Here is an 11,989-nt window from a genome sequence, read left to right on the forward strand (position 1 = left end):
ATTGCTCATGGCTTTTTGTTTTCCACCCCCAGGTACTAACTCCTCTCAGAGCAGCTCCCCAAGCTCTAGTGCCCCCAATTCCCCAGCGGGGTCAGGACACATCCGGCCCAGTACCCTACATGGTCTGGCCCCCAAACTCAGCGGACAGCGCTACCGTTCTGGAAGGCGGAAGTCGGCTGGCAGCATCCCCCTCTCCCCACTGGCCCGGACCCCCTCTCCAACACCACAGCCCACCTCCCCTCAGCGGTCACCATCCCCTCTGTTGGGACACTCGCTTGGCAATTCCAAGATTGCTCAAGCTTTTCCCAGCAAAATGCACTCCCCTCCCACCATCGTCAGACATATCGTGAGGCCCAAGAGTGCAGAGCCCCCGAGGTCCCCACTGCTCAAGCGCGTGCAGTCAGAGGAGAAGTTGTCTCCCTCCTATGGCAGTGACAAGAAGCACCTGTGTTCCCGCAAACACAGCCTGGAGGTGACCCAGGAGGAGGTGCCGAGAGAACAGCCTCCACGGGAAGTGACCTTGCAGAGCCTGGAGGAGAATGTGTGTGACGCCCCTTCCCTGAGCCGCGCCAGGCCTGTGGAGCAAGGCTGCCTGAAGCGTCCTGTCTCCCGGAAGCTGGGGAGACAGGAGTCTGTGGATGAGCTGGACCGAGAGAAGCTCAAGGCCAAGGTGGTGGTGAAGAAGCCAGATGGTCTCCCAGAGAAACAAGAACCCCACCAGAAATCCCATGGACTTGGGAGTGATTTAGAAAACCTCTCTACTTTTAGGCTGGAAGAGAGAGAGAAGAAAATCTATCCAAAGGCTTTAGAAAGGTCAAATCATTTTGATAACAAAGTGGCCTTGCAGGAGGCCCCATCCGTGGGCAGCCTGCTGAAAGGGGCTCTTCACAAGCAGGCCAGCATTCGGGCCAGCGAGGGAGTGACCTCGGAAGGGGCAGTGGCTGGCCATGGCCCGGCACCTGGGGACCACAGCCAGGGCATCTGTGACTTCAAGCGCACCTCTGCTCCTGGCACCCTCCAGGACACTCTCTGCCACTCGGCTGATAGGTCCAGCTCTGGGAAGGGTGAAAACACGGAGAAGGCCTCCCAGGCCAAGGAGTGTCTCCGATGTGAGAAGTTAGACAGCAAACTGGCCAACATCGATTACCTCCGAAAGAAAATGTCACTTGAAGACAAAGATGACGGCCTGTGCACTGTGCTCAAGCCCAAGATGACGTCTAGTGCCCACGAAAGCCTGCCCGGGAACCCCGTCCGGTCCATGGGTGGACAGCAGGAGGCCCCAGTGGCCTCTGAGAGCCGAGCATTCATGAGCAGTGCCCACACGGCTCAGATCAGCACTGTCTCCTTTGTACCTCTCAAGGCACTAGCTGGGCGGGTGGACGGTGGAGTAGAGAAGCCGGGCTTGGTTGCTCCTGAGTCACCCGTCCGGAAAAGCCCTTCTGAGTATAAACTGGAAGGTAGGTCTGTGTCCTGCCTGAAGCCAATTGAGGGCACTTTGGATATTGCTCTACTGTCTGGACCTCAGGCCTCCAAGACAGAGCTGCCTTCCCCGGAGCCTGCACAGAGCCCCAGCCCGGCCAGTGATGTGAGGCCCTCTGTGCCACCGGCTCTCCCCAGCACCGGGGGCAAGAAGGGTGAGACGGCGGGTCAGAGGGAGCCTTCCCCTGCTGGCTTCAGGATTAATAAGTCCTACCTGCTGGAGCCGCGGTTCCCACCCCCCAGCCGGGGTCTCCAGAGTTCACCAGCAGCTCCCGTGCCTTGCTCTGACCCAGAGCTAAAGCGGGATAGGAAAGCTTCCCATGCAGCCAAGAGCACAGTGACGGTCATGGAAAGCGATCCCCAACGGAGAGAGGGGGGCCCCAGCAAACACCAAAACCACAGCCCTGACACCAAACTCCTCCCCTCCTTGGGATTGAACCCCCACAGTGCAGACCCATCCAGGTCATGCAGCCTGCTGCTGCCTGAAGGTACCGCCTCAAGAGAGAAGCCGAGTGGGAGGGAATCCTCTGAAAGGGGCCCTTCCACGGCCAGAAGCGAGCGGTCTGCTATGAGACCTGACTCCCACAGGGATCCCTCTGTGGAGTTGTATCCTCCAGAAGCTGCTAAAAGCAGTGACAATTCCAGAAATCTCCCCTCCGGGGAAAGGACCCGTCCAGATTCCTACACTCAGACCCAAGCCCTGGAGAAAGCATGGGCACCTTGTGGGAAAACAAACCACAGAGATGGCCGAGATGAGGTGAGGCCCCTGGCGAGGGAGGACTCCTCTTTGCAGTCAGCAGGGACTCCTCGTGAGAGGGAGCTGGGTAGAGGAAGAGGTGGCCCGGAACCCCAGCCAGAAGCTCCTCCCAGCCGGTGGTCCCTGCAGCCACCGGGCACTGAACGTGGGAAGGAAGCCCAGCTCTCTGCTTTCCCATCCTTGCCGAAAGACGGTCCCAAGGAACCAGAAAGGAAAGAACAGCCTCTACAAAAGCACGTCAGCAGTAGCTCTCAGCCCCCGCTGGTCACCAAAGAACTGCCCAGCCTGGCCACTCAGCAGCACCGCAGCTCCCCAAGCCACTCCTCAGTCAGAGAGCCGGGGAGCAAGCCCTGTACTACAGAGCCCAGCCTGGGCCTCCAGGGCCCTCCCAGGCCCGCTGCAGTGCATGGTGAAAGCAGCAGCCCCAAGTCTGGGCCTGGCCCCGACTCCATCCCCGCAAAGTCTAAGCACCCTGACAGGGCCCTCTCCTCCCAGAAGCCAAGCGTTGGGCCTGCAGCAGGCAGAGAGGCTGCGGCCCAGCCGCAGGTCGGCCCCAGCCGAGAGGGGAAGGACAGCAGTAAGGGTGTGCCGGAGGCCTTCCCTGCCCTCCCAGGCTCCCAGAACACAGCCACCAATGCGATTAGCCAGGGAGGAAGTGGACCCTCAGTTCCGCTGCTCACCGAAGGGGGTCCTCTAGACCCTAAGCTAAAAGCCACCGGTGGTAGGCGGTCCCCGGAGGCACCAGAGAAGCCCACACATCTGCCGCAGCAAGGACACCCTGGAGGGGGTGAATCGGCGGACCAGAAAGTTGCCCCTGTCAGTGAAAAGCAAAACGTGTCTCCAAAGCACCCCAAACCATCCACTGTGAAAGATTGCCCCGCTGTGTGCAGACAGACAGACAGGAGTCCAAGTTCACAGGCTGCCACCGCCACGGACAGGAAGTCTGAGGGGAAGAAATGCACTGAAGCACTTTACGTTCCAGCAGACGGCGGGAAGCTTGAGGCCAGCCTTTCCCTGGCACCCGGTGAGGCCCGGCCAAAAGGCCCAGAGAGGCCGGCAGCTGCTGTGGGGAAAGGCTTGCCAGAGACCAAGGGGAAAGTGCTGAGTCCCCAGAAGCCACTGACTGAGGCAGGCAAGCCCAGCGGCATGAAACGGTCGCCCTCGGCCACCGGACAGAGTTCTTTTCGATCCACTGCCCTCCCAGAAAAGTCTCTGAGCTCCTCCTCCAGCTTTCCTGAGGCCAGACCGGGGGCTCGAGAGGCTGCTGCAACTAGCGGTGACGCGTCTTTGGCCAAGGCCAGCGGGGCTGCGGCTAAGACCCTGCCCGGGGGCGACGGCAGAACCCACATGACAAAGAGCGACTCTCTGCCATCCTTTCGGAGCTCCACCGTCACCCTGGAATTGCACCACCCCTGCCCGCCCGTGGCAGGGGGAGCCGGCCACCAGGACAGGGCCCTGTCGGTATCTGCCACCACAGGAGAAACCAAAGGCAAAGAGCCTGTCGCAGCCCCACCCTCTCAGATTAGGAAACAGAGCGTGGGCAGAGAAGTGACCAAGGCATCCCCAGCTCCAAACCCTGACCGGCCCATCGCCCTTTCTTCTGAGAAGGACTTTGTGGTGCGGCAGAGGCGGGGGAAAGAGAGTTTGCGTAGCAGCCCGCACAAAAAGGCCTCGTAACGGGGCAGGCCCCAGGCCGGACTGGGGAGACCCGACCTGAATGTGTACCTGAGTCTTGACTACCTTGTGAAGCCAGCACTGTGTGGGAACGCCCGCTGGGCAGAGCCTGGAGCCCCTAGGCAGAGGGGGAGAGGGAGAGAGAGACAGAAAGAGGGGACCTTCTTCCAATTGCCTTCCCAATTGTAACCCATAACACTGTTACCAGAGAGGGTTTGTACGAAAAACGAAAACAACAACAATAAAGAAACACCTTGACAGTGGAGGGTTGTTGAGGATAAAGATTTTCTCTGTAAATACCTAGCAATGTGTTTGGTTTGGGATGTAGAGTGATACCTTGCTGCTGATGGCGTTGTTTACCACAGCTTTTTCTTTTCTTCTCTTTTCTTTTTTTTTTCCAGTAGGATTTTTGCTTTACCACTTATCATCACATAGTAATGAAGCAAAATGGTTAAAACCGGGTGTATGTAAAAGTATAGATACACTCACACTCGTGTGTATATACACATCCACCCACATGTTTTGGTCTATGGTTTCAGAGAATATTTCAAGACTACATTTTTCTAAGTTAAAACATTCTGAGTAGAGTTCAAGATGAAAGAAAGCCCTAAATACAGTAGATGGTGAGTTTGTGTGTGTCTTTTTAACCCAAGATTTTGAGAGTACTGTATCTGCCTACCTAGACTTCCAGATCTTAAAGCAAGAACTACTCTTATCACTGCATTTGGACTCTTCCTCCATTAGGAATGGCCGGAACAAGCAGAGCTAACCAGATTCATGTTACAGTCATCGCAGTGGACACTTGATCTTGGGTCCAGCTGTCTGAAAGGCCAGTTATCCTTGTCTGTGGGTATATATGTCGGGTCTTCACCCTGGGTGTAGTGGAGGCTATAAACACACGTCAGCTTTATTTCTCTCACTTTCCCTTCTCTTCACGCTCTTAAACTCAGGCCTTGATGCTATGAGTCACTAGTCCAAGAAGCACACATTTTGTAGTAGTCTTGTGCCAGCCCTGCTCTTGAACAAAAAGGAAACTTACTGGCCACACGCAGATCCAATAGTACTTAAGTTGAGTAATAAGCATCAGGCATTGGAAGAGGTTTTAAATTTGCATCTTTGAGGGAAAGGGGGGGTGGATTTTGGCATCATAGCATATATATTAATGAATAATCAGGACATCAGATACATTTTAATACATAGCTGGGGCCTTATGTTGTAGATGAAGCTTGCTGTTTTTAGCAAGTTCCTGGGTTTCACATTCATTTCTGATGCATCGAGTAGCTCCATACATTTCATAACATGATCTCTTTATTTGTATGCAAAAAAAAAAAAATACCGTATTAATAAAGAGCAGCGTTTTTTAACAAAAAGACTTGGTGGAGCTATTTGGTGCTTGAATGTGACTGTCCTTTTTACTTTTGCTAAGCCTTATTTAAATTTTGTATACCATGGAATATGTAGACTTCGTCAAATCATTTTAGTGCTGAGGGGGTTTTTGTTTGTTTTTGTTGCAGTTGTCCTGGAGGCTTGTTTTGTATTGTAAGACGGCACTTGCTGACCTAAGTACTAAGGCACTAAGAGAAAATACACACAGATAAGTATTTATAAGATGTTTGGGATCCATAGCAGGATTTTCTGTTTTGTTTTTCAAGAGGGAAAACAATTACCAATAAATACAAATTCAGCACCCAAACCCCCTCGGATGTCTTAGTATCTAAATCATTCATCTAAAGCACAGCCTGTGGATTGTAAATTATTTAGCAGGGCTGTAAACCCTGCTCCAAAAACAAAGGCATCACTTAACTGACTGCTGGGTTGTCCTTCCTTGTAAAATGAGTTGGCAAACAGAACAAAAAGTCCCCCCCTTGCCCCTGTTTTCCGCCCCCCGCCCCCGCGTAGTTTTAGCCATTCCCCATCACTATGTTGTGAAATGGTAGAAGAAACGCATATTTTAGAAGAACTTAAATGGGTTTCCAAAGTGGTCTCAACATTTATAATTCATATCTGTGTTTGGCAGTTGTCATAACCCAATCATCTGTACTCAGACATCACGACAGGTGTGTCGGGGAGGGAGTTCATGGTTTACAGCCTTTGCTTTTTAACTGTCCAGTTTCCTTTAAAGCACAACTAGCTGCTTGTTTACAAATGATATTTTTATGTATATTTTGTATAGTGTATTATCATTTTGGCCAAATATGTTTTTGCATTTTGGATGGGTAAAGAGTACTTAAGGTTGCATTCATGTAATACCTGTCTGTTGTTGTAAACCTCTCCAATCAGCTGGTAGAAATTCTCCTGTGTTCTATTTGGTCAGTCTCCTGTGATTGTAAGATGTGCTCCTTGGTAGTACTCCCAGCTGTAGATTTACCAGCTTAAAAGTTTGTTAGGATCTGTGCAATAAAGTGTTTGCAGTCTTATTTTCTCTAAGAAATTCCCTATGGATGTCATAATTGTTGTATATTGAACAAATATTTATACTTATGCAGTTGCATAACATTGAAATAAAAATTTAGCATGAAAAGATAATGACTGATGTTTTTCTTACATCTACACATACATCTCTAAAGTGTTACTGAATATTACTGTGTATTATGGGAAGCATGGGTTTTTTGCAGGTTGCTTTTTGTTAATTGGACGGGTTTGCTTTTTTTTTTTTTTAGCTTACACAAACATGTTCTATTCTTGAAGATTAAGCCTCCCTATAATGCCTTCCTACGTTTTGTACCAACCTTATTCCTTGGCCGCAGAAGTTACCAGCTTCCACACCAAGGTCGCTATCTTTTTTATGGTCTCTTCCTCAGTGAAACCATCTCCTTCAATTCCCCTATTATCTCCTATTACCTTCCTCCATCAGTTACCAATCAGTTACCACTGTGCCCTGTCATCTTGCATTTCCTCCTTTCCTGTGTGTTTTCTCGTCATCAAAAATCACCGAAGCTGGCAGGAAGGAAAGAAGCAGCCTAACATTTATTTTCTGCCTTATATATATAAATATGTGCATAGTGCTGGGCAAGATGCTTTTCATCTACCATCTCATTTGAGCCCCAAACCAGATGATAGTGGCATCCCCATTTTACAGATGAGGAAGCAGGCCCAGACAGGCTCTGCTGTTTGTTTAATATACACCCTGTAAAGAGAATTTGGATTAGAATCCAAATTTTTTCTGGCTGCAAAGCTCTTGACCTTTCTAAACATTACCAGGTGTCATGTAATTGAATTCAGATCTAGGCTCCTCTGTGAATGATCTAAGCCATCTCATTGTCTCTTTCTTTACATGCAGAAAAATCATATGGTGCAAAATTACACGTTTGGTGATCGGTGGGAAACCACGAGCCAAGGAAGCTAATTATTCTCTGTAGTAGGGCTCCTTTATTAATTCTAATTAATCAGCAGGCAATTTTCCATCGAGCATCTGGGGATTCATAACACAAATGTAACATGAAAAAGTGCAGCTGTATTAACTATAGAAATTTGCTTCCTCTGGTATCGGCCAGGCCTTAAGGAACTCAATGGTCAGGCAACACTCTAAATCTATTTACCCGTCTATCGGTATGGTTTGAACTCATGGCTCAAAGTGATCATTTGTGTTCCTCCTGTCTTCTACCTCTACCCCAGTGAATATTACATCTTCTGTATCTACAAAAGCTAGAAATGCCCAAAATGCGTTGTTGAAAGTCAGTTTCATGACTTTTTGCATATGGAAAGTCAGTCTGGCTCAGGTTCAAGTTCTCTGACAGTTCGACTCCTTGGACCCGGGACGGGAATCTTAGCAGCAATCCTCACAGAAAAGCAGCATCCTCCTACTGATTTCTGGGATGTGTGTTCCAAAAGACAAGATGGCCATCTCTTGTCACAGGCTGGCCGCGGGCTCTGTCCCAACACGTGGATGCAGGCAAGCACGTCAAAAAGGGCACCTGCTCCCAAATCTGTCGTTCCCTATGTATTTGACCTGCCAGTCAAGTCTGTTCAGACACAAAGAAAGATATGTTGTATATGATTACTAGGTACTGCCCCATACCGCTTTACAGAAAGTCTGGTAACATTGTAAAGCTGAAAGCCTCTCACAAATACTCATCTGCTGTTTCATTACGCACTGCCCGGAGATGGCTGTCAGTAGCCAGGAGGTGAAGAATGAAGATGCTTACGATGCCTGAAGCAAGCATGTTGCATTTACTGCGTCTTCATATGTCAGGCTGGCATCACCATATCCTCCAGCTCTAACCTGTCTCCAGAAAAATCCTTTGCCTGAAAATTCTGCCCCTTTGGAATACACGCGCCGTGTTACACAGTGCTGTGCCGAAGTGACTTTCCCAGGCTGGAGACAGATTTCTACTTTTTGGGACTAGGTGCCCATCCACATCCATCCGTGTGATGCTGTCCCTGTAGTGCAAGTCCCAGCTCCTCGGCCTGCTGCTCTGTTCACATGGACATCCTTAGAACAAGCACGGCTGTCTGACCTCAAAGAAAAAGCAACTGGTGAAGCTTGGGCTTGACCGTTTGGACTTAAAAACGCAAAGCCTTGGGGCACCTGGGTGGGTCAGTGGTTAAGCGTCCTGATTCATGGTTTCAGCTCTTGTCATGATCTCCCAGTTGATAAGTTCGAACTGCACTGCAGCATATAGCCTCCTTGGGAGTCTCTTTTTGCCTTTCTCTCTGCCCCTCACCTGCTGGCTTTCCCAATCAATCTCCTTCTCTCTCTCAAAATGGATAAATTAAAAAATGTATATTTTAATTTTTTTTTAACATTTATTTTTGAGAGAATGAGACAGAGCATGAGTGGGAGAGGGGCAAAGAAAGAAGAAAATGCAGAATCCGAAGCAGGCTCCAGGCTCCAAGCTGTCAGCACAGAGCCCCATGCAGGGCTCAAACTCACAGACCGTGAGATCAAGACCTGACCCAAAGTTGGATACCCAACCAACTGAGCCACCCGGGCACCCCTAAAAAAACTATTTTAATAAAATAAAAATAAAAACACAAAGCTTTAGAAAAAGATTGCCTCCTTTTTTGCTATCTGTAAATTCTCACATCCAGTGACCTCTTTATTCTTCTTGCACCTTTGTGAAAAAGCAAAAAAGTCTTTAAAAAACAGCAAAACTCATTGCATAACATGGTCATTGAAGGCAAATTAGAAATACAGAAGAGAAGAAAAATGAATCCCTGCCATCCAACCAGCTGCTCATCATTCTTCAATTTATATAGGTTTTTAATTTTTTCAAAAACCTGAAATAATAGTGGAGGTGAGGTTTGCTGACCTCTTCTGTTTAGTATTGAATCACAAATATATTTCAATGTCTATAAATATACTGTGCAATATTGTTCATAATGGCTACATGGCATTTCACTTTATGGGTGTGCTATATTGCTTTCATTCACGTGCACATGCATAGATAGCCGAGAGCCTCTGAAGCAGACGATTGGGTCGTCCCACCAATTCTCAGCTGGCTTATGCCTGAGTTCATTTAATTTATCCCCACACTTCCTTTTATCCCCCCTCCCACCCTTTAGGCAGCCATGTTAATTCATGGTTTATCTTTTTGTGTTCTTAGAAAATACTGGTATATTGTTTTGTATGCATGTATTTTTAATTTATAAAAGCTATGTTAATATGTCATTTTGGGTTGGTTTTTTTTTCCCCATCAAGCTCTCTCTCTTGGCCCACAAACTGGCCCCTGTACCTGAAGGGGGAGGAGAGACTGAAGACAGTGGCAGACCACTCCAGATTGGTAGGCGGCAGGTTTAATAAGCAAGGAAACTTACATATGAGGCTTGCCTTGGGTGGCCCCAAGACAAGTAGATCGTTGCACCCATGTGCTAGAATCTTAACAGTTTATATATAGAGGCCATAACTGGGTTCAGTCATGTGTACCATCCAGATCAACAGAATGTTGCTTTCTTAAGGCTGCTTCTGGGAACCAGCTCCCACTGTGGGAATGGGGGGTAGAGTGTACATTCCAAGGACAGGGGAGGGCATGAGGAGCCTCTGATTGCCCAGATCCTGCTCATGTGTCAACCAGTAGTCCTGTCCTCTTGATGACCTCCTCCAACACTGTATGTTTAAGATTCAAGTACATTGCCATAGCTGTATCTAATCCATTGCTTGTGACTACTGTATCATACCCATGGTGGGCATCTTCTACACTTATCTACCCATTTTCCGAGTGATGAACACTCAAACTGCTTTGAACTTCCCTCTCCGTAAATGATGTTGCACTAAATATCATTGTGGAGATGTGAAATTTTCTTGGGAAATATACCCTAGCAGAATTTGCGGGCCACATACTTAATTGAACTAATTGTTGTCAGAGGGTCCTAGAATGGCTACACTAGTCTATGTCTGTAAGCCATGCATGCAGTTCCTACAACCCCACATCCCACTGGTGCTTTTATCCAGCTCTTCCTCTTTTGCCGGACTAACAGATCGAAACCTTTATCTCATTTTAAGTTGTATTTCTCGATTTCCTAGTGACACCAACAGGTTTCTAATGTTGTTATCCCACCCAAGAATATAGAATATCTCTGCATTTGTTCAGATCATCCCCTAATTTATTTGGTCATGTGTCTATTGTTGGCTATTTAGGTTGTTTCCAAAGACCAGATAAAGAGAAAAAGGGAGACCCAACCTGTTTATAAAGCCCATGAAAGAACATGAAGGGAGAAAGGTAGACAGATGGCTACACCAATGGCCACCTGTCTTCTTACCTTTGTGGCTCTAATACCTTGTCTTGAACAGTCAAATGCTTAGAGGATATTATCAAAATTTGGGGGGATGAGAGGAGGAAGTTCAATGAAGTTCACTGTTTAATATTTCATGAACAGTCTTTCATAATGGCTTTTAAAAATAGTCTGTGTAGATTAGTTCTTTCCTTTTTTAAGATACGCATTATCCAGTAAATGATTTCATATCGTAAGTAATGGGATGGAATGGGAGTGGGGGACAGGGCATAGGTGGGAGAGCAGGGGAGGTTAGCAGCAGAATCTTGTGGCCTGGAAGTTGTGGCAAGAGACTAACAGGCTTTCTGCCCAGGATGTCTCACCCTTGGATTTGAAGGCTTCTTAGCCCCTTATTCCCATTTTGTTACAAAATTTCCTCTTATTGGGGCGCCTGGGTGGCGCAGTCGGTTAAGCGTCCGACTTCAGCCAGGTCACGATCTCGCGGTCCGGGAGTTCGAGCCCCGCGTCAGGCTCTGGGCTGATGGCTCAGAGCCTGGAGCCTGTTTCCGATTCTGTGTCTCCCTCTCTCTCTGCCCCTCCCCCATTCATGCTCTGTCTCTCTCTGTCCCAAAAATAAATAAACGTTGAAAAAAAAAAATTTCCTCTTAGAGAAAACGGAGCAGTTCTTCAACTCATTTGTTGCATGGAGCCTTATATATGACTCTGCCATTGGTTGATAACACTAAGTTTAAGGAAGTATATTTTGCATGAAATCATTTGGCGTAGAATCCAGTGCCAACCCCAGTCTAACCAAATTCCAATATCTGGGGATGGGGCATGGGGGCGGGTAGAGGAATCTGTTTGGTAATGAATGCCCAGATGTTTCTGGTGATAAACCAGTATCTAGGAGACACACCTGCCTGTCCCATTCTTCTGTAGCCTTCAAGCTTACTCCCCCACCCCCTATCAGACATTCTAACTCTTAATATTCCAGGCGACTGATTCTAGTGAAATACCCAGGTTCCCCACTTGTGACTTGCTTAGAACCAATCCCTTCTTTCTTGCCATAACTCGAGTTAATTTTTTCTTTAGCATTCAAGGCAGATAGAAACAAGGTCAACCACCCCTCTTGCATCTTATAATAATACACAAAAACATTGAAAAGCCATTTATTTCATACTTTTGTAAACTTCAAAATTACAAATGACACTTCTTGAGGAATTGGACAAGTAGGAATGGTATGACAGCTTCCTGTCTTGAAATTTTACTGATCATGCCTGTGTTTGTGTCTGTGCTATGTTCAGTTAGCAGTGATGGCTGCTGGCTCTGGGGAAAGGTATAATTTGCTATCAGATTGTGGGAATTGCAGCTCACGCAGAGAGTCCTCTGTGATGGAGGCCAGTCAACTTTTATGGACTTCAATGCTAT

The 11,989-nt window shown here is 47.9% G+C and overlaps 1 protein-coding gene across 19 annotated transcripts in view; it reads left to right on the top strand.

Annotated features, from left to right (window-relative positions):
* Positions 1-6,436, top strand: part of MAST4 (microtubule associated serine/threonine kinase family member 4) — a 568,735-nt gene extending 562,299 nt beyond the window's left edge. For all 19 annotated transcript variants that reach the window (XM_045494932.1, XM_045494941.1, XM_045494949.1 and 16 more), the window contains one exon: positions 33-6,436. In XM_045494932.1, the coding sequence (XP_045350888.1) occupies positions 33-3,913 (3,881 nt within the window). In that variant the 3' untranslated portion in view covers positions 3,914-6,436. The remainder of the gene's footprint in view (positions 1-32) is intronic.
* The last annotated feature ends 5,553 nt before the right edge of the window (positions 6,437-11,989 follow it).

Source organism: Leopardus geoffroyi, chromosome A1 (assembly GCF_018350155.1).
Source record: "Leopardus geoffroyi isolate Oge1 chromosome A1, O.geoffroyi_Oge1_pat1.0, whole genome shotgun sequence".
Classification (NCBI taxonomy): Eukaryota; Metazoa; Chordata; class Mammalia; order Carnivora; family Felidae; genus Leopardus; species Leopardus geoffroyi.